Source organism: Lactuca serriola, chromosome 4 (genome assembly GCF_051521515.1).
Source record: "Lactuca serriola cultivar US96UC23 chromosome 4, Lser_US96UC23_V15, whole genome shotgun sequence".
NCBI lineage: Eukaryota > Viridiplantae > Streptophyta > Magnoliopsida > Asterales > Asteraceae > Lactuca > Lactuca serriola.
Window position 1 is genome coordinate 360111130 of NC_136411.1, and position 21846 is coordinate 360132975.

Here is a 21846-nt window from a genome sequence, read left to right on the forward strand (position 1 = left end):
TGAATTATGATTTTATGGGTTGATGAAGTATTAAGAAGGCTCACCTCTAGTCCTTTTGGTTTCTTGATATTGATTTGTGAACCCTGAAATTATTTAAGAAACATTATGCAACCCCTTGTCACTTGTGCTTTTGAAAAATTTCATATTCGCCTCTAATTTAGACAATTTGTATAATTTTAGTCCAATTTTGAATTTACATGTCGAGGCCGGTTCTAATTAATTAATCTCATTAATCTTTATAACATTTTATGAGAATGAATCTTTATATTATAACAATTTCATTGTAAAATTTGTTAACGTGAGCTAAAATGGAATGATACTTGTACGTGTCCTCTAATTTTTATCGTAAATTCGCAAGGCAATGATTTTTAATCTAAATATTTAACATGCACATGCAAAAGGCACCGTTTAATGGCTACTTGTTTCAAGAAACAAAAACACTATGAGGGTGGAGACGGATCCAAAAGGGGAATAAATTGGGTGGTTTGGCAAAAGGTATTGCCCTTAAGGAATTGGGGGGGGGGGGGGGGGGGGGGGGGTAAGATTTGAATTTAACACATAAATTTGAATCATGAACTCGTAAAGCCATATAATTAATTTGGTGGAGGATGGAATTAAACTACAGAAGCTATTCAAAAGAGGTTATAAATAGATCCGTTATTATGATAGGAATCTAGAAGGCCCAATACTATTAAAGCAAGAGTTATATCTAAAAGGCCTAATAAGGGGTAAAACAGTAAATTCATCTAGGTTGGTTAGGATTATAATAAATAGAGAGAAATGTACAGTAGGGGGATGTCTAGAAATTTGATAGTGTAATACTTTGTATTGGCTCTTAAGCTTTCTGCTTAGAGAGAGGGAGATTCTCTGGGCAATCGTTTAGATTGTATTATCATTTAATCAATTAGTCTATTTCATCATCTTCCATCAAACCCTAATTTCTGTTCTTCATCACTATTCAAAAGAGGTTATAAATAGATCCGTTATTATGTTTTGGAAAGATGTGTGGAATTTTGTAAAAAGCTCATGAATATAAGTGTTGGTTTTGAAAATCAACTAAAAGTTAGAAAAGAAGCTCATCATCATTTATATTAGTAAACAAATTTTGTATTAGAACCTTAAAGAATTCATATCAGTTTTGATCCACAAAAGACAAATAAGTCAACTTTTTAAACCTAAAAACTATTTAATCGTTATGATTTAACTTATAATCACACTCATATTACTACAGAACAGATTAATGGATCAATAAAGGGCACAAGAAAACTGTTCTAGTTCATCTTCAAGTGACAGAATCATGGAAGGAGAAAGCGAATGCAACAAAATTTATGAAAATGTTTTAAACTGTTTGATTGGAATATTTTGAATGTTTTGGTAAAAAAAATTAATAAGTGTAAACAGGGGGGGGGGGGGGGGGGAAGTGGGGCAGCTGTATAGGATCTGATTTTTTTATTATATATTTTTATTTAAAAATAAAAACTTATAATAACGATAAGGTCTTTAAGGGTCCTTTTATATATTTTTATTTAAAAATAAGGGTCCTTTTAATTGGTTCGTTTTAAGCCTTTAAGAATATTTAATTCTTAAGGACCGACCCTAAGCGTAAATCAATCAAATTATATGAAAGGCTATGGTGTTGTAATCAAAGTAAGTATGCAAATCAAGAGAAAGTGACACATGTGGTTTATAAGGAAAACTCATTGATCATTGCTAGGATCTCCAATACAAAACCTTAGGAGGTGATAATAATCACATGACTTGCTTGATGGTATTGATTAAAGAAAGAATTACCGAGAATAGCTTCACTATCTAAATACAAATGATTGAGTGAGTGTAAAATTGTGTGTTGTGTGTGTATTTCACATGTGTATTTATACTCTAAATCCTATAACTAGAAGTTCGATTTTCCCGAGCTCCCGTTGAATAGATATTTACACGTTGCTTTGACTTGGTATTTCTGGGTCTTAAGCTTGATTAAAACGTTTCTTTGGATTAGATAAGTCTATTGTTGATTATTTTTGCACATGCGAAGAATTAACAAGAAATATATTCGTTCTTCTTATTAGTAAATAATATTGATAATATTCAGGTTAAGATATGAATTTAACACATAAATTTGAATCTGACTCATGAACTCGTAAAGCCATATAATTAATTTGGTGGAGGATGGAATTAAACTACAGAAGCTATTCAAAAGAGGTTATAAATAGATCCGTTATTATGATAGGAATCTAGAAGGCCCAATACTATTAAAGCAAGAGTTATATCTAGAAGGCCTAATAAGGGGTAAAACAGTAAATTCATCTTAGGATTATAATAAATAGAGAGAAATGTAGAGTAGAGGGATGTCTAGAAATTTGATAGTGTAATACTTTGTATTGGCTCTTAAGCTTTCTGCTTAGAGAGAGAGAGATTCTCTGGACAATCTTTTAGATTGTGTTATCATTTAATCAATTAGTCTATTTCATCATCTTCCATCAAACCCTAATTTCTGTTCTTCATCACTATTCAAAAGAGGTTATAAATAGATCCGTTATTATGTTTTGGAAAGATGTGTGGAATTTGTAAGAAGCTCATGAATATAAGTGTTGGTTTTGAAAATCAACTAAAAGTTAGAAAAGAAGCTCATCATCATTTATATTAGTAAACAAATTTTGTATTAGAACCTTAAAGAATTCATATCAGTTTTGATCCACAAAAGACAAATAAGTCAACTTTTTAAACCTAAAAACTATTTAATCGTTATGATTTAACTTATAATCACACTCATATTACTACAGAACAGATTAATGGATCAATAAAGGGCACAAGAAAACTGTTCTAGTTCATCTTCAAGTGACAGAATCATGGAAGGAGAAAGCGAATGCAACAAAATTTATGAAAATGTTTTAAACTGTTTGATTGGAATATTTTGAATGTTTTGGTAAAAAAAATTAATAAGTGTAAACAGGGGGGGGAGGGGGGGAAGTGGGGCAGCTGTATAGGATCTGATTTTTTTATTATATATTTTTATTTAAAAATAAAAACTTATAATAACGATAAGGTCTTTAAGGGTCCTTTTATATATTTTTATTTAAAAATAAGGGTCCTTTTAATTGGTTCGTTTTAAGCCTTTAAGAATATTTAATTCTTAAGGACCGACCCTAAGCGTAAATCAATCAAATTATATGAAAGGCTATGGTGTTGTAATCAAAGTAAGTATGCAAATCAAGAGAAAGTGACACATGTGGTTTATAAGGAAAACTCATTGATCATTGCTAGGATCTCCAATACAAAACCTTAGGAGGTGATAATAATCACATGACTTGCTTGATGGTATTGATTAAAGAAAGAATTACCGAGAATAGCTTGACTATCTAAATACAAATGATTGAGTGAGTGTAAAATTGTGTGTTGTGTGTGTATTTCACATGTGTATTTATACTCTAAATCCTATAACTAGAAGTTCGATTTTCCCGAGCTCCCGTTGAATAGATATTTACACGTTGCTTTGACTTGGTATTTCTGGGTCTTAAGCTTGATTAAAACGTTTCTTTGGATTAGATAAGTCTATTGTTGATTATTTTTGCACATGCGAAGAATTAACAAGAAATATATTCGTTCTTCTTATTAGTAAATAATATTGATAATATTCAGGTTAAGATATGAATTTAACACATAAATTTGAATCTGACTCATGAACTCGTAAAGCCATATAATTAATTTGGTGGAGGATGGAATTAAACTACAGAAGCTATTCAAAAGAGGTTATAAATAGATCCGTTATTATGATAGGAATCTAGAAGGCCCAATACTATTAAAGCAAGAGTTATATCTAGAAGGCCTAATAAGGGGTAAAACAGTAAATTCATCTTAGGATTATAATAAATAGAGAGAAATGTAGAGTAGAGGGATGTCTAGAAATTTGATAGTGTAATACTTTGTATTGGTTCTTAAGCTTTCTGCTTAGAGAGAGAGAGATTCTCTGGACAATCTTTTAGATTGTGTTATCATTTAATCAATTAGTCTATTTCATCATCTTCCATCAAACCCTAATTTCTGTTCTTCATCACTATTCAAAAGAGGTTATAAATAGATCCGTTATTATGTTTTGGAAAGATGTGTGGAATTTGTAAGAAGCTCATGAATATAAGTGTTGGTTTTGAAAATCAACTAAAAGTTAGAAAAGAAGCTCATCATCATTTATATTAGTAAACAAATTTTGTATTAGAACCTTAAAGAATTCATATCAGTTTTGATCCACAAAAGACAAATAAGTCAACTTTTTAAACCTAAAAACTATTTAATCGTTATGATTTAACTTATAATCACACTCATATTACTACAGAACAGATTAATGGATCAATAAAGGGCACAAGAAAACTGTTCTAGTTCATCTTCAAGTGACAGAATCATGGAAGGAGAAAGCGAATGCAACAAAATTTATGAAAATGTTTTAAACTGTTTGATTGGAATATTTTGAATGTTTTGGTAAAAAAAATTAATAAGTGTAAACAGGGGGGGGGGGGGAAGTGGGGCAGCTGTATAGGATCTGATTTTATTTATTATATATTTTTATTTAAAAATAAAAACTTATAATAACGATAAGGTCTTTAAGGGTCCTTTTATATATTTTTATTTAAAAATAAGGGTCCTTTTAATTGGTTCGTTTTAAGCCTTTAAGAATATTTAATTCTTAAGGACCGACCCTAAGTGTAAATCAATCAAATTATATGAAAGGATATGGTGTTGTAATCAAAGTAAGTATGCAAATCAAGAGAAAGTGACACATGTGGTTTATAAGGAAAACCCATTGATCATTGCTAGGATCTCCAATACAAAACCTTAGGAGGTGATAATAATCACATGACTTGCTTGATGGTATTGATTAAAGAAAGAATTACCAAGAATAGCTTGACTATCTAAATACAAATGATTGAGTGAGTGTAAAATTGTGTGTTGTGTGTGTATTTCACATGTGTATTTATACTCTAAATCCTATAACTAGAAGTTCGATTTTCCCGGGATCCCGTTGAATAGATATTTACACGTTGCTTTGACTTGGTATTTCTGGGTCTTAAGCTTGATTAAAACGTTTCTTTGGATTAGATAAGTCTATTGTTGATTATTTTTGCACATGCGAAGAATTAACAAGAAATATATTCGTTCTTCTTATTAGTAAATAATATTGATAATATTCAGGTTAAGATATGAATTTAACACATAAATTTGAATCTGACTCATGAACTCGTAAAGCCATATAATTAATTTGGTGGAGGATGGAATTAAACTACAGAAGCTATTCAAAAGAGGTTATAAATAGATCCGTTATTATGATAGGAATCTAGAAGGCCCAATACTATTAAAGCAAGAGTTATATCTAGAAGGCCTAATAAGGGGTAAAACAGTAAATTCATCTTAGGATTATAATAAATAGAGAGAAATGTAGAGTAGAGGGATGTCTAGAAATTTGATAGTGTAATACTTTGTATTGGCTCTTAAGCTTTCTGCTTAGAGAGAGAGAGATTCTCTGGACAATCTTTTAGATTGTGTTATCATTTAATCAATTAGTCTATTTCATCATCTTCCATCAAACCCTAATTTCTGTTCTTCATCACTATTCAAAAGAGGTTATAAATAGATCCGTTATTATGTTTTGGAAAGATGTGTGGAATTTGTAAGAAGCTCATGAATATAAGTGTTGGTTTTGAAAATCAACTAAAAGTTAGAAAAGAAGCTCATCATCATTTATATTAGTAAACAAATTTTGTATTAGAACCTTAAAGAATTCATATCAGTTTTGATCCACAAAAGACAAATAAGTCAACTTTTTAAACCTAAAAACTATTTAATCGTTATGATTTAACTTATAATCACACTCATATTACTACAGAACAGATTAATGGATCAATAAAGGGCACAAGAAAACTGTTCTAGTTCATCTTCAAGTGACAGAATCATGGAAGGAGAAAGCGAATGCAACAAAATTTATGAAAATGTTTTAAACTGTTTGATTGGAATATTTTGAATGTTTTGGTAAAAAAAATTAATAAGTGTAAACAGGGGGGGGGGGGGGGGAAGTGGGGCAGCTGTATAGGATCTGATTTTTTTATTATATATTTTTATTTAAAAATAAAAACTTATAATAACGATAAGGTCTTTAAGGGTCCTTTTATATATTTTTATTTAAAAATAAGGGTCCTTTTAATTGGTTCGTTTTAAGCCTTTAAGAATATTTAATTCTTAAGGACCGACCCTAAGTGTAAATCAATCAAATTATATGAAAGGCTATGGTGTTGTAATCAAAGTAAGTATGCAAATCAAGAGAAAGTGACACATGTGGTTTATAAGGAAAACCCATTGATCATTGCTAGGATCTCCAATACAAAACCTTAGGAGGTGATAATAATCACATGACTTGCTTGATGGTATTGATTAAAGAAAGAATTACCGAGAATAGCTTGACTATCTAAATACAAATGATTGAGTGAGTGTAAAATTGTGTGTTGTGTGTGTATTTCACATGTGTATTTATACTCTAAATCCTATAACTAGAAGTTCGATTTTCCCGGGATCCCGTTGAATAGATATTTACACGTTGCTTTGACTTGGTATTTCTGGGTCTTAAGCTTGATTAAAACGTTTCTTTGGATTAGATAAGTCTATTGTTGATTATTTTTGCACATGCGAAGAATTAACAAGAAATATATTCGTTCTTCTTATTAGTAAATAATATTGATAATATTCAGGTTAAGATATGAATTTAACACATAAATTTGAATCTGACTCATGAACTCGTAAAGCCATATAATTAATTTGGTGGAGGATGGAATTAAACTACAGAAGCTATTCAAAAGAGGTTATAAATAGATCCGTTATTATGATAGGAATCTAGAAGGCCCAATACTATTAAAGCAAGAGTTATATCTAGAAGGCCTAATAAGGGGTAAAACAGTAAATTCATCTTAGGATTATAATAAATAGAGAGAAATGTAGAGTAGAGGGATGTCTAGAAATTTGATAGTGTAATACTTTGTATTGGCTCTTAAGCTTTCTGCTTAGAGAGAGAGAGATTCTCTGGACAATCTTTTAGATTGTGTTATCATTTAATCAATTAGTCTATTTCATCATCTTCCATCAAACCCTAATTTCTGTTCTTCATCACTATTCAAAAGAGGTTATAAATAGATCCGTTATTATGTTTTGGAAAGATGTGTGGAATTTGTAAGAAGCTCATGAATATAAGTGTTGGTTTTGAAAATCAACTAAAAGTTAGAAAAGAAGCTCATCATCATTTATATTAGTAAACAAATTTTGTATTAGAACCTTAAAGAATTCATATCAGTTTTGATCCACAAAAGACAAATAAGTCAACTTTTTAAACCTAAAAACTATTTAATCGTTATGATTTAACTTATAATCACACTCATATTACTACAGAACAGATTAATGGATCAATAAAGGGCACAAGAAAACTGTTCTAGTTCATCTTCAAGTGACAGAATCATGGAAGGAGAAAGCGAATGCAACAAAATTTATGAAAATGTTTTAAACTGTTTGATTGGAATATTTTGAATGTTTTGGTAAAAAAAATTAATAAGTGTAAACAGGGGGGGAGGGGGGGAAGTGGGGCAGCTGTATAGGATCTGATTTTTTTATTATATATTTTTATTTAAAAATAAAAACTTATAATAACGATAAGGTCTTTAAGGGTCCTTTTATATATTTTTATTTAAAAATAAGGGTCCTTTTAATTGGTTCGTTTTAAGCCTTTAAGAATATTTAATTCTTAAGGACCGACCCTAAGTGTAAATCAATCAAATTATATGAAAGGCTATGGTGTTGTAATCAAAGTAAGTATGCAAATCAAGAGAAAGTGACACATGTGGTTTATAAGGAAAACCCATTGATCATTGCTAGGATCTCCAATACAAAACCTTAGGAGGTGATAATAATCACATGACTTGCTTGATGGTATTGATTAAAGAAAGAATTACCGAGAATAGCTTGACTATCTAAATACAAATGATTGAGTGAGTGTAAAATTGTGTGTTGTGTGTGTATTTCACATGTGTATTTATACTCTAAATCCTATAACTAGAAGTTCGATTTTCCCGGGATCCCGTTGAATAGATATTTACACGTTGCTTTGACTTGGTATTTCTGGGTCTTAAGCTTGATTAAAACGTTTCTTTGGATTAGATAAGTCTATTGTTGATTATTTTTGCACATGCGAAGAATTAACAAGAAATATATTCGTTCTTCTTATTAGTAAATAATATTGATAATATTCAGGATCATGACTTGCTGTAATGTTTGTGATAGGATCTTTATTTAATTTAAGATTCGGGGTCCTGGACATGTTTCATGATCTTGACCCCTAACAATTGCCCTTAAATTATACCTGCAAAATATTTTGGATTAATTCTGAATATTTGAAAGAGTATAATTTTAGTATATAATTAAATTAAGATAAGGGTTCCGAAATTCAAACTCTAACATATAGAAATCTAGCCGTTAGTTTAGGCATTATTATCTATCAAATTGTTTCTCTTTCCTCTGTGATTTTCCAATAAATAGGGCACATAAGTTCCCGATCCTTCTTTACGTATTCTAGCTTTCATCCAAGGGTTTACTTGTTATCTTTGAAGGTATTCTTCTTACTCTTTTCTCCTTAATTTTCTTTCTTTGACTATAGGAAAGAAGGCAGTCCGTTCTTATGCTAGAATCACCGGCCCCTCTAACGAAGACTTTAGTGATAAAAAGATATTGGATTACGAAGAGACATGCTCTTTTGAAAATGACAATATTGAATCCCTGAAAGTTAATGGGGCTTTTCCGCCTGGTTCCATTTTAAGGCCTTTCAATGCTTTGGCCCAACCATATTTCATTTCTCTATCTTGGGTTTGTTTTTCCGAGTACCCTTTTACTTTAGGTTTTTCTTACCCTTTCCTTGGAGTTGTTTCTAGATTTTTTGAGGTTACCTAAATTTTCTACATCCAAGCCATCCCTGAAAGTTTGAGGATCCTCTTCTGGATTGATCGATTGAATCCTTGGATCTAGACATTGGTTTGTCTGAATTAGCCAACCTCTATGATCTTTCAACTTTTGGCTCTTCCCATCTCTTGTTCAAAGTCAAAACAAACAAATCACATCTTATTTTGAAATCCAAACAAAACGATGGTCCTTGGAAAGAAAAATATTTCTTCGTGAGACGTGATTTTATCCCCAATGGAGATCTCCTGCCAAAAACCTGGGTTAAAAAGGGTAGGATTTTATTTTTTTTATGATAAGGATCCTGAAATTCATGCTTCCTTATTATGTTTGTTCTGATGCAACTTTCAAGTTCGAGGAAGTTGCTCCAGCCGCTGAAGATACTAAGGAGAAGGTTGAAAGTTTTCTTGCTTTGCCCAAGGCTGAAAGATCCTTTAAGTTCGAATAACCCAACGTCCAAGAGAATTCCTCCGCTACAATCGTAATCTTCACCGGTAAGGATCTCTTGTCTATTTATTTTGAAGGATCCTGAACCGATTAAGACTCTTTGCAATTTTCAAGATCCAAGGCTACACGCTCTAGCGCCCATTTCTCCCTCTCTAATCTTGATACGACCATGTCTAGTGGCCAATTGGTGGTGAAGAAGGAGAATGCTAGGACTGTTCACTATTTGGATAAAACCGAATTATCCAATTGGACAATTTGGATCGGACTATTTGGTTCAGATATTCAGGTTTTTGGATTGGTTTTTAGCAAAACCGAATTATTATTTTGGATTTCGGATTTGTTTTGGATTATAAAATAAAAACCGAATAGTCCAAAAAAACCGAATTGCAATTTATTATTTTGTTCTTTTTAATATATATCTTTAATAATTTATAAATTTACTAAATTATCTTATTAGTATATTCAAAATTTTCATATATTATAATACTTTAGAATGTACTTCTTATAAAAAAAATTATCTTTAAAGTAGTAAACTATAATATATTTTTCTTTATTGTTATTTATAATTTTTAATTCACAACTAATTAAACAATATTTTTTAGTTTATATTATAGAGTAAGTTAATACTAAAGTTATATATTTGTTGAAATGTCTTAATTTTTGAAAACCGAATTGTAAAAAACCGATCCAACCGAATTATAATTTGGTTGAATCGGATCGGATTTGAATTTAGTTTGGACTAATTGGATCTACATTTTGAAAACCGAAATTAATTTGGATTCACTTGATCGGATCGGATTAAACCGATCCATCCAAACGAACACTCCTAGAGAATGCCCTATCTTCTCTTTCCCCGAAGAGAGCCTCGATTGATCTGACTATCAAGACTCCGGGATCCCGGAAGAGGAAGTCAGTTGAGTCCTTGGATTTGGAGAACCTCGAGGCGGACGAGGCGCTGAGGAAGTTGATCTCTTTTTCACAATCTGTAAGTATCTTTGTGCTTTTTTCTGATCAACTTCAATTTACTTATCGTAGTGTTTTACAGGTTGTTGATCACGCATCTCGATCTACCGAGGATCTTAAGGTTAAGATTGACCAGGTGGAACATGCCTTGAAAAAGCAAGAGGGGATGAACAGAGAGCTTTTGCAGAGGGTGGAGAAGCTGAGTAAGGAGAAAGTGGAGAAAGAGGAGTATGCGCTAGAGATCGAAGATGTGATTGCTGAGGTTAAGAGCAGGTCCACTCAGGCCATCTGGGAGGCAAAGATCAAGCTGGCAGAGGATATGGAGAATGGAAGATGCTGGAACGTGACCGACTGACGTGAAACTCTGGCTAAGTTGACTGGAAAACATGCTAATGCTAGTTAGGATCCTTCAGAGAAAAAAAAGAGAGAAGAGGGCAGCATCATTGTGTTCTCTCCTGATCTCTCATCGATGATTTCGTACGCTAAGGCAGCACCATCTTGAAGGCTGAATGTAGGAAGAGCCATGAATATTTGTTTGTGTGAAAAAGAAAGGGATATAGAGAGAAAGATAGAGTCAATAAGGAAGATACAACGTGATTTTATTAAATTAGTTAAATTAATTATTAGGAAATAATATATTGTATCCCCGATATACACCTTTGATATCTTTTAAAAGTCTAGAATACCATTAAAATTAGTGATAATTACAATTATATCATTCTTGATCTAGATCATTAAATATTTTTAATCTAACGTTCCACTTTAGTTATGAGGTTTCCAAGAAAACATAAGTTAAAAAGAAACTATCACAAAGGAAAAAGTGCGGCAACAATATCTCATGCAGGGGTGGACACCTCACCAACACATACCGGTTGGTGTGGTGTTCACCGCAAACTGTGGTGGGCGGTGGTGGTGCACCGTCTAGTGTTATAACCAAACCTCCGATAACTAATGCATGATCAAGAAAATCAGTAACCCGAGTAACCACCCCTAAAAAGCTATAACCAGTCACGATCGTGCTTTCTCTGTAGGGTTCGAGGTTTTTATCCTTTTTTGACAAATATTATTAAGTGGAACTTGTAAATTATTAACATTGTTAACAAATTTATTCAACCGTGTTTTTCTATCCCGAACCAGGACCCAAAACCTTTCGAGCACACTTCAATAAGCAATAAAAAATATACTTCTCTTTAAACAAGCTTTAACCTATCTCTTATACAACAAGCCTCATAAAACAAAAACCACCATTCGAATCCGTATACACACAAATCAAATCTAAATTGTCGGGGGTATCTTAGTCTTTACACACAAAAAAAACCTACAACACACAACATCACTCACCCAAAAGGCGAAGGAACAGGAGCGGGTCCCACAAGTGCATCTGACCGCTTAATACTCCCCATACCACAAATAATACACCCAGGAGAAGCCAAAGCCGAAAACTTAGCCCCACAAACATCACAAACATCATACCCAATAGTCGACAATCGGCTAAGTGTAGCACCACAGAATTGTGAAGGGTCTTCAAGTGGGTCGATTGACTTATTGGTCAACCCCCTTTGTAAACATATCTCAATCAAGCTTCTTAATTCCTCTTGTTTACCCGGTGGAGCTTTTGATAAAAGTAATTCAAGCATTTGTTTGGCATATCCGTAATTTTGCACATCCATGTTTCGTTTGATGGCTGTTCGTATGCAATTTATTCTGTGTTTTGCTTGGAGTGGTAGTGACCCGAGGTGACGTGAGAGTCTTGCCATTTCGTCTTTTGCGCTTATTGCACTTGCACCTTGGACCTTTTGTAGTCGCCCGATTTCCTGAGGGTGGATTGTGTAAATTTGAGTTCCGTTTTAAGTTTCAAAAAATTAAATAATAATAATAATACCTGAAGTAGGGTGACTGCGATTTTATACTGAGCACAAATTGTGGCTTGTGCCTTTACATCAGCTCCACGAGAATTGTCCTTTGCTAATGCAAGAAAAGCTTCATCAAAACATGATAATGCATCTGGTAGTTGATTCTGTTCAAGATGCACTAGCCCAGTCTTGAAACAAATCGAAGCACCAGCCCCACGTGGAACCTATTATTTATCACAACAAATTTTAATAATGCATATTCTTTATTCATTTAGTTACATTTTTGGTCCCTCAATCTACCTCATTTTTGCAATTCTTATCCCCAAAAGAATTTTCTTGTATTTTTCATCCTTATTTGACTATTTTTTTGGTCCCTTGGTATAACAGATTTTTGCAACTTTGTTCCCAAAAATAGTCACGTTTTACTTAGAAACCACAAGGACCAAAATTGTAAGAGACGAAAGTTTGGGACCAAAACTGTAATTTACTACATTTTATATGATAAAAAATTTTAAAAAGGAAAACTTATCCACCTGTCCAGGTCGCACAGATGTTGGAGGAGGAGGTTCAGAAGGTTTCACTACATTCACAGCTCCCGGACCTTCAAGGGAGCTTAAATCAAGCGGCTGGGTCAACACCGGAGCGTTGACCGCCGCCTGAAGCGGCGGCATGGCAACAGGTGGAGGAGCCATGGATTGTGGCGGCACACCGCCATCCGGAAGTCCAAACGACTCTGTAGAAACCGGAACATTCACAGGCACTTGAGGAATTTCACTAGCGGGAGGCCCCGATGGTCTCCCTTGAGGATTCTGATCGTATCTCGAAAGATACGTGCCAGGTGGCGGCAACGCAGCCGCCACCTGTAATGACGGAATAGTATTCTGAAAAAAATCCTCCGGGATCGGCCGCGGCCCCACCGCCGCTCCGGTTGACACCGCCGGACCACCCGCCGGAAACACCGGCGGCGTTTGCGTGAAATAACCGGCCCCAAATGGATCAACCGGAGCTGAAACAACTGGAGGATTGTTTACTGGTTGAGGAGTATTAATATTATTATTATTATTATTAATATTCATTCCGGCTGATGATTTAGTTCTAATTGGTGCACCCAAAGCATCAGCTAATTTAAACTGTTTAGTCGCTTCCTTAATTTTATCCAAATCCACAGTAACAGGAGCAGCGGTTTTTTCCTTTATCTTTATACGCAATTTAGTTTTGGAAACACCTTCTTCATCGCTACTACTTCCATCGCCAGCTGTCCCATACATCGATTTCTTAAATTCCTCTTCGGCTTTTGCCTGTTCTACGCTCGAATCCGCCTTCGTAAGAGAATCAAGGTTCATCAATTGAGATGATGACGTGTCATTAGAAGTAGAAGCAACGACAGACGTGGAAGCAACAATTTTATTATTATCTTTAATTTTCACTAAACTATCGTCGCGAACTTCGACGATATTACCCCTGCCTTTGATTAATCCGAGGTAAACTCCGATGTGGTCGGTTGACAACGAGGGGATACTGCCGTCGTCTGTTCTCATATACGGCATAACTTCAGCCGCCAATTCCCATTGGGGGATGCTTTTTGTGCTCGCGGGTGTTTTAATTACCCAATTGCCCCCGCCCCATTCGGGTCCTTTAGGAACCATGGATTCAGCAGCGAAATTGGCGAAAATACCCTGGGTCCAACCGGTGGAACGGACTCTTAATATTCTTTCACAATAGCGTCTTAATTCTGAATCGGTGTTTTCTTCTTCAAGTCTTTGAGCAAGGCGTCGCATTGCACTAGGGTTGAGGTGGCAGATGAATAGGTCGAGTAGGCTTTCGTAATCGGATATGACTTCGAATGTTTCTTTTGCACTGTCGAATTGACCATACCTGTGAATTTTTTAATACTTAATAATTGCTATTTTTGAGAAAGAACATGAAAAAAATATTTGAATTGGTTATGTATAGTTGTTTACTTTATGCAGGCGTATCCGAGTTGACGAAAGCGGTGGAATAAGTGGGAAGTTGGAGGGCATTGTGGGTAATCTCTTGATCGGAGGAATTCGTCTTTTAGAACAGATAAAGCGGTTGAAAAGCGACGCGCTTTGATTGCATATGATCCTCGTAGCACCTATATTTGGATTGAATTTTGAATTTTGAATTTTGGATTTTGAATTTTGAATTTTGAAAGGGAAATTATTAATGTAAGATTTTTAGTCACCTGAGTAAACTGAGGCCCTGATTGTGATAAGGATACAGCAAGATCACCACACACAGGTTCACCAGTCGCAAGAATATCAAGAGATCTTGGAGTAATCCGTAAACTATCAAACCTTTAAAAAAAGAAAATATCCACGTCATCACAGAGTCGGATTTTTCAAAAAAGGACTAGAAATAATGTGGATGAAATAAAGATATGAAACCTTGATGTTATTTGGTATAATATCTCTGACAAGTCGAGCTTCTGTTCAAAATTTTGTTGCATGGTGCCAAATCCAATAAGAAGAGGTTCTAGAAGCCCTACAAGACAGTGTTTTATATCCAAGCCCTTTTTTTGTCTTGGATTTATTTCAGTTGGATTTGCAAGCAATAATCTATCGTTTAAAGTCCCGATTAGCACTGCATTTGGCATGCTGCTGGAAAGAATGGTTCTCACTTTTCCATCCCACCCAAGAACACTGATGGCAGTGGTGGTGGAAAATAAAAGAGCGGGCCCCACCCAAAGAAGAGATCTATAGTAATCTTCAGTTAAGAATCCAAAAAAATTAAAAACTTGATAGCTGATTTCTTCAATTTTGGTTCTAAAAAAGTTTTCTTTTGCAATTTTGATCCTTATTTGAGGTTTTTTTTATCACCTTTTTGGTCCTTGAACCAAAGTATAGTGACTATTTTTGGGACCAAAATTGCAAAAATCAGCTATACCCAAGGACCAAAAATGTAATTTATTCTAATTATCTGAAGTAGGTGAGGATATTGAAGGCAGTCCTTTGTCGAATTTTGTACAAGTGCTTGCAAGAATATCAAGGTCAGCAGAGACTATGAGTACTCTCTGTGTAGTTAATATTCCAGCAACAGAGCCTCTAAGAGTTTCTTGCCAGTGAACCTGAAAAGTAATAAACCAATTAAAAAGTCAGACTAATAATTTCTAAAGTAATTTACAACTTTGGTCCCTGAATTTAGCTTTTTCTTGCAATTTTGGTCCCAAAAGTCCTCTTGTGATATCGATCATTATTTTTGAAGTATCCTAACAATTTTGGTAATATAGCATCCTACTTCCATTTCTTTCTATTACAGCATGGAAAAATCACAAAAGGGTAATATAGTCATTGTACTTGGAACAGGGACCGAAAACGCAACTTACTAGTAATTTACATTTTTGGTCCCCAAGTTTAGCTAATTTAAGCAATTTTTGTCCCAAAAAGTTCTCTTGCAATTCTGGTCCTTATTTTCAAGTATTCTACAGGCATGATGAGGGGGGGTTAATTAACTTTTTTAAAAAACATTAAGTAAATAACAAATATTTGTAAAACAATCATAAAAGTGACCAAAATCGTAACAAAACCTCAAATAAGGACCAAAATTGCAAAAATGAGCATAAATCAGGGACCAACAATGTAATTTATTGTAACTTCTATATGCAATACAACATAGAAAAAAGTTAAGTTATCAACCTGCAAAACAATCTCATTTGGCTTCAACTTGATAGACTTTTTCCCTTCACCTTTTGTTGACATATTAGGTCCATCACTAGTAGCAATGCTGTATCCTTGAACAAGCTTTCCCATTCCAATTTTGTCCCCAAAACATGCAAACATCAAAGTTGACTCTACAATTCACAGTTGACTTTGTAAGCAGTTTACTACAAACAGAATATTAAAAAAAAAAAAAAAAAAAAAAGAAGTTTTTTCACTTTTGCTTACCAATTGGAGTCGAAAAAATTCTGTCAACTTCAGTTTCAAAAGTAAACTGAAGTGGGCCCTTGATAGAAGACACATCAAGTTCTTCATATGGTTTTTGATCATCTATCATGTTTTTTTCAGCACCTGGTTTTGGAGAGCCTCCAGGTAATGTATATACAGAAAGTTCAATTTTGTCTTCATCAAGAATGGCAAATTGTCCATCATTTAGCCCAATAAATGCAACATCTCGACCTGAAAAGTTTACAAAAATCATGATTACTAAATTTTATGCACTTTTAAATTTGTGAAAATCCTAAACTGACCTTTGATTGTATTGGCTTTACTGTTGGATGATTGAGAGTTTGTGTTTTCCCAATAAAGTACAACTTCACTAGAAGCACCATTAAACTCATAAACCACAAGAAACAAGTGTTGCTTTCTACTGTGGAGTAAATACTTTCCATGGAACTCAACATGCCCTGGCATCTGAAAGTAGATAACTAAAATCTCAGTATAAAATAAAAAGTCCGTGTATTGTTTCAAAAGGACAAAAACGTCATTTTACCGATGGAAAAAGTTTCTTGTAGATAGTTTCGGCTCCAGTAGAGAGATTGTATGCCATTAGGTTTACACCTTCTATGTAAAAAGCTCTTGTGGGATAATGAAGAACACGATTCTCTTTACTGAAGAAATTTAGCTCCAAATGAAGTGGCTGTTGCAATGAGAAACATTTTTAGAGTTTTTTTTTAATGTTATATCAAAGGGAAAAATTATACAGAATCTATTATGATTTTTTTCTTTTATTTTTTGTTTGCATAAAAGGCGTTGATGTTTGGACTTTTTTCAGTTTCAGCTATTATTGACATACAAAAAAATGGTTACCAGTTTTAGTTTGCTTACATGGAAAATTTTGAATGAGTGTCTGATGTGGCAAGGGAAGTGTCCACATAAGCATGTGTTATACTGATGGACATTTTTTTGACATTTTAATATAACATCACTTTTTTTGGTAATTTCAAGGGTTAATTTCATAAAAGACCTTATATTTTGTGTTTTATTCCGGATTAAACCTCGATTTGATTTTTTTTCTTGAAAAAGACCTTGCATTTTTTCATTTTTTCCGATCTGGCCCTTTATGTCTTTTTTTTCAGAAAAAGCTTGTAAAATGTGAGGGTTTTTTCGAGAAAAACTAAAAAAGTTGAAGGTTTATTTGGAAACAGATGGAAAGTTAAGGGTTTTTTTCGGCAAAAATACAAGGTTTTTTCAGAAAAAAAAAAAAAAAAAAAAAAAAAAGATGAGGTTTAATTAAGAAAAAACACAGAATATAAGGTCTTTCATGAGATCCTAATTTAAAATACTTATATGGACATTTCCCTTGCCACATCAGATGCCACCTCATTAAAATTTGTCTATGTAAGCAAATCAAATATAGTATTAACCGCTTTTTATAGGTGAATGACAAGCTAAAATGGAGAAACTTTTAAATACTAATGTGCTTTTATACAAAAATAAACAAAATAATCATAATGGCTTTTTAGATAAACAGCTGATAATGTAATACGTTTCTGTAATTTGCCCTAAATTACCTGGCAAACTGGAACATCTTTCAGATAATTTTTAGTATCTAAAATGGTGATCAGAGGCATGCGTGATATTGGGGCACTTTTTGCATGTCCTTCCATGAAATGCTGAAAAAGCAAGATATTTCTTGAATCAGAGAATGTTTTTTGAATTTTGATTAAAAAGTTTATAAGTTATGAAAATAAACATACACTGTAAAGAAAAGCCTTCCGTGCTATGTCCGAGATTGTAAGCTGACTGGGCCTAAAGTTAAATTCAAGATCAAGAAACCATCATGTTGAAATCGGTAACACAAATAAAAAAATGACTAAAATACCCTTTTGTATGATGCTCTTGTAACTGGGCTTGAAGTTGATGGTCTGCTAAAACTCCTGATGATCCAAGGGCAGAAAGTTTCTCCTTAATTGCAGATGCTGACAAAATGATAAAATCACATGCAATTTAGTATAAAAGGGTAATTTTGTCATTGTTATAGTTATCCAAAAAAAGTATTTTTTGAAAAAAGATTAAAGTGTGAAAATAAAATCACCTGAAGATCCCCTTGCACTTTGTAAAACTGCAAAAAGTTGCTTCCTTCCTTCCCTAGTGTAAGCAGCTTTATTTTTTGCATTGTCGCCACCTGTCATATTCTGCTAGAAAGAATAAAATAAAATAAAAAAGTCAAACTTTTTTATATCACCAATCTATTCATATAGAAAAAGTCAACAACACATAACTGCAAACATCAAAGCTGCTAGATTTAACTTTGGGTGGACTTCAAGACTTCTAATTCTTGGTAATGGATAAACAGTTTCACCCCCTTGCTGTGATAGCAGACGTGGGATATCAATCTGTTCAATTGCTACAAAAGATTTAAAAAAAACAAGATTAATGCATTTTACAAATATATAATAACCATAATGTACTTTAGTTTTTACATGTTGCTATAATGTGTAAATAAATATAAGCATGTTGCTTATGTTGTTATAAGAGTAAAGTAAGTTGCTATTTTTCTGCAATTTGCTCATTATATTAAAAACCAAATGTATCCATTATTATCCACCATATTAGAAAAGAAAAGAAATAATAAACCCTTACATGCAGACTCGAAAAAGTTAGCTTGAACTAGAGTTCTATTGGTATTTGCAGCACTTCTTGTTTTCCAAACTTGAAGACTTCCATCTTTGGATAAGGTAACAAGTACACACAATATAGGAAGCCATGCAACTGATATAATTGGTTGTGAACCCACTTGTGTTCTGCAAAGGACATGTAGATGTATAATTAAAACTAGCATATAAGGGTATATTTGGAAAACATGTGCAAAAAGCCTCATGAGCATATTAGGTTAAATTTAGTAATGGAATACAAAAGACAACTTACATGCCAATCATGAAAGGTCTTTCAGTTGAAACATCCCAAGCAAGAAGAGTACCACGCCTATCACCAACAAAAATCCATTCTAGAGTTGGATGAAAAGCAAAGGCTCCAGCACCAATCAGCTTAATGGTGTTATCAACTACATAAGATTGATCACATATTCATATCAAAATAAATGTATGTTCTTTAGGTTGTGGATTAAGAAAGTGTAAACAGAAATTGTTGAGTGTAAATCTTACGTTGTAAAGTGTAGAGAACAGCATATGTATGGATGTTATAAGCTCGAATCAAACCATCTGCATAGCCCACATACTGAAATGGAGAAATGAAATTGCTATAAAGTTGTTTTTAAAGATCAAAAAAAAGAAAAATCAACACTTTGGAGAATGATAGAATATGAGAATAGTTAGTTTATAGAGAAGAAAGTTTACCAACACAGCAAGGCGTGGATGGCAAGCAAGATTCACAATTGGTTTCTTTAAATCTGTCTTTATTTTTGTTGGTGCTCTTCCTCCTTCAACAGTTCCAACAACTTCATGCAGCAAAAAAAGAGGATTTAGATAAGTGACTTTGGTGATGCTGGAGATGAAGTTATGAAGTAGTGATTGTAAAGGATCAAAGATGAAAACTGATGAACAAAAGTAAACCTGTTACACTCATCCTGCGATGGAAACCAAAGAAAACTACTGGTTGTAGAGGGGTTAAAGCCAGATGGACTTCTGTGTCGATTGTAATACGTTCCATCTTCTTTTCAGGTGAATGCAAAACCCATGTTTGCTCTGTGTCAAAATCACATGATCTGATTGTACAATCCTGCAATAAGTGTATAAAGTTTCCATACATTGGAACATCAATACTGGAAGTGTAGATGGTGGGGTGATGGATTGAAAAGATCAAACCATATAGCATCAAGGTTAGTATTATCAATTTGTCAATATTCAGAACTTTAGCTGTATATGCATCAGACAAAAGAAGATGTATTCGAATTGACAGGAACTGTGTTGAAAATCATGAATAGGGGGAAAGAGAAGTTTAGAAAACTAACCTCAAGTATAGCTACGACTGCATGTCCACTAGTGGGACTATAAGACATTCGAACTACAGGAGCACCAATGTTGATCGAAGATATCTTGCTACCGGTGTATGCATCAAACTCTGCATATACACATAAATTGTTAATACTACGATCATTACTGTGGTCCTATCACTTCAAAATAGTGCCAAGTTCTAAAATTCCTCTCATATATTCTACAAGTCCCAACGATTAGTAAGCTAAAAGCAACAAGGGCACCGTCCTCTGAAAGATCTATTTTGCTTAAAAGTTGATTTGAACATACAATTAAACCATAAAATCAAGTATACCAATGATGTAATTTCCAGCAGCGACGGCAACCAACGCTTGACTGGGATGAAATGTGGCAGCGTGAGGCTGGAAAGGTTTCGAACTGCGACCAACATGCCGCAGATCCAAATGCTGCACTGTCGTCCACTCCATCGATCTTTCAATTCTTGATCCTCCGACAAAAAGCAATACAGTCTACATGAATAGAAACAGAAAGAGGGATGAGAAAAAAAAACGATCCAATCAAATCAAAACGGAATTTGACTAGTTAGAAAAGGCAACACAAACGTGAATACATCAAAGTTACCGATTCCAATCAGATCGATGAGAACTAGTCCGTAATTGTGTGGAATTAGAAGATATTGCTTACCTGTAAATTGCTATGGAGGATGGAAGCTCATATGATGAACACAGGGAGAGAGACAGTGAACGATGACGGAAAAATTGGTGTCTGTGATTAAACGGAGAGAATAATAGAACGGTCCAGCCGGTTAGTTTGATTGACTCATTGACATCTGAAAATGGTCCGACCCGACTAAAACACATTTAGCCCAAAATACTTGTTAGGCCCAAAACTTTAAGGCTTCTTAAGCAGCTCAATTAGGTTTATTAAGTAGCCCTAAACACTCTCTTAAATGATGAGACTAGGGACGAAATATGGATTTAGAGGGAATTTCATAATTTTAATTACCATTTTCTTTCAAATTATTTACTAAGTAAAACAAAACAAAGTATCAAAATAATAATAATAATAATAATAATATTTGAAACAAATATCATGCTCAAATATACGAAAAAACTTGTCCGAAATTCAATATTTTATTTCACTAAAATAGATCATATGTATGTTTTTTCGGTAGTTGGTTATATTGTCCGTGGTTGTTTGCTTGTTTAGGTATAATCTCTAAATATTATTAAAAGAGAACCCTTAATTCACCAATGAAGCAATCATGACTATTGATTGTATCTCAATCCTATGATTTTCACCCTTAGATCTAATTGATGACATCATCTTCTCCAAATTGAATTCAAACATTTAATTATAGAATCTTTAAATTTAGCAATTATATTTCAAACACAATTATATTTAATTATAGAATATTTAATTATAGAATATATTCATACTTTCTAAAATATATCTCACAATTTGAGCATAATTACATTTAATTATAGAATCTTTAAAATCAACAATTATGTTATCAATTGAAGCATATTATTCTATTTATATATGAAGTATCAGTTTCTCCATAAATCTAGCCAGAAACATGAATAGCCGCCTATTTTTCTCCTCTATTTTTTTTCTCTTAAACGATAATTCCCTAATCCTCTTCGTCTACATGTCAATGGTTGTGCTTCAATTGATGTTTTGTGTGTTCATAACAAAATGTAGCACCATAAGGTGATTTTTTGGTTATGTATTCTTAGAATTTGCATGTTGCCTCTT

At 33.4% G+C, this 21846-nt stretch overlaps 1 protein-coding gene and 1 long non-coding RNA gene across 5 annotated transcripts; one reads left to right on the forward strand and one right to left on the reverse strand.

Moving 5' to 3' along the window:
• Positions 1–8537: 8537 nt before the first annotated feature.
• LOC145097614 (uncharacterized) lies at positions 8538–11112 on the forward strand. 3 transcript variants are annotated; one of them, XR_013704435.1, is made up of 4 exons: positions 8637–9246; positions 9326–9467; positions 9535–10405; positions 10466–11112. It is a non-coding gene; the product is annotated as an uncharacterized LOC145097614 (long non-coding RNA). The 3 variants fall into 3 exon arrangements; XR_013704436.1 differs by lacking the exon at positions 8637–9246 and adding an exon at positions 8538–8630 and having other exon boundaries at positions 9326–10405; XR_013704434.1 differs by having other exon boundaries at positions 9326–10405.
• Positions 11113–11548: 436 nt separating this feature from the next.
• Positions 11549–20898, reverse strand: LOC145097613 (Transducin/WD40 repeat-like superfamily protein). Of its 2 annotated transcripts, none has more exons than XM_079035212.1 (24): positions 20773–20898; positions 20423–20597; positions 20106–20215; positions 19708–19873; positions 19492–19592; positions 19300–19372; positions 19064–19199; positions 18779–18939; positions 18418–18542; positions 18231–18330; positions 18018–18114; positions 17893–17944; positions 17707–17808; positions 16686–16832; positions 16444–16606; positions 16142–16372; positions 15893–16047; positions 15196–15324; positions 14645–14958; positions 14443–14554; positions 14198–14352; positions 12770–14111; positions 12266–12460; positions 11549–12197 (listed from the first exon to the last, which is right to left on the reverse strand). In XM_079035212.1, the coding sequence occupies exons 2-24, from the start codon at positions 20553–20555 to the stop codon at positions 11721–11723; spliced, it is 4776 nt and encodes a 1591-aa protein (XP_078891338.1). In that variant the 5' UTR covers positions 20556–20597; positions 20773–20898; the 3' UTR covers positions 11549–11720. The 2 variants fall into 2 exon arrangements, with proteins under 2 accessions (XP_078891338.1, XP_078891339.1); XM_079035213.1 differs by having other exon boundaries at positions 20710–20848.
• Positions 20899–21846: the final 948 nt, after the last annotated feature.

What these genes read in the sequence shown, in the direction of transcription:
- LOC145097613 (XM_079035212.1), bottom strand. Translation starts at nt 20,555, where the DNA reads ATGGAGTGGACGACAGTGCAGCATTTGGATCTGCGGCATGTTGGTCGC. An exon ending in TCGCAGGATGAGTGTAACAG is followed by an intron (nt 19,593 to 19,707) that starts GTTTACTTTTGT and finishes TGCTGCATGAAG; the next exon opens with TTGTTGGAACTGTTGAAGGA. An exon ending in CAAATGAGATTGTTTTGCAG is followed by an intron (nt 15,325 to 15,892) that starts GTTGATAACTTA and finishes ATTACTTTTCAG; the next exon opens with GTTCACTGGCAAGAAACTCT.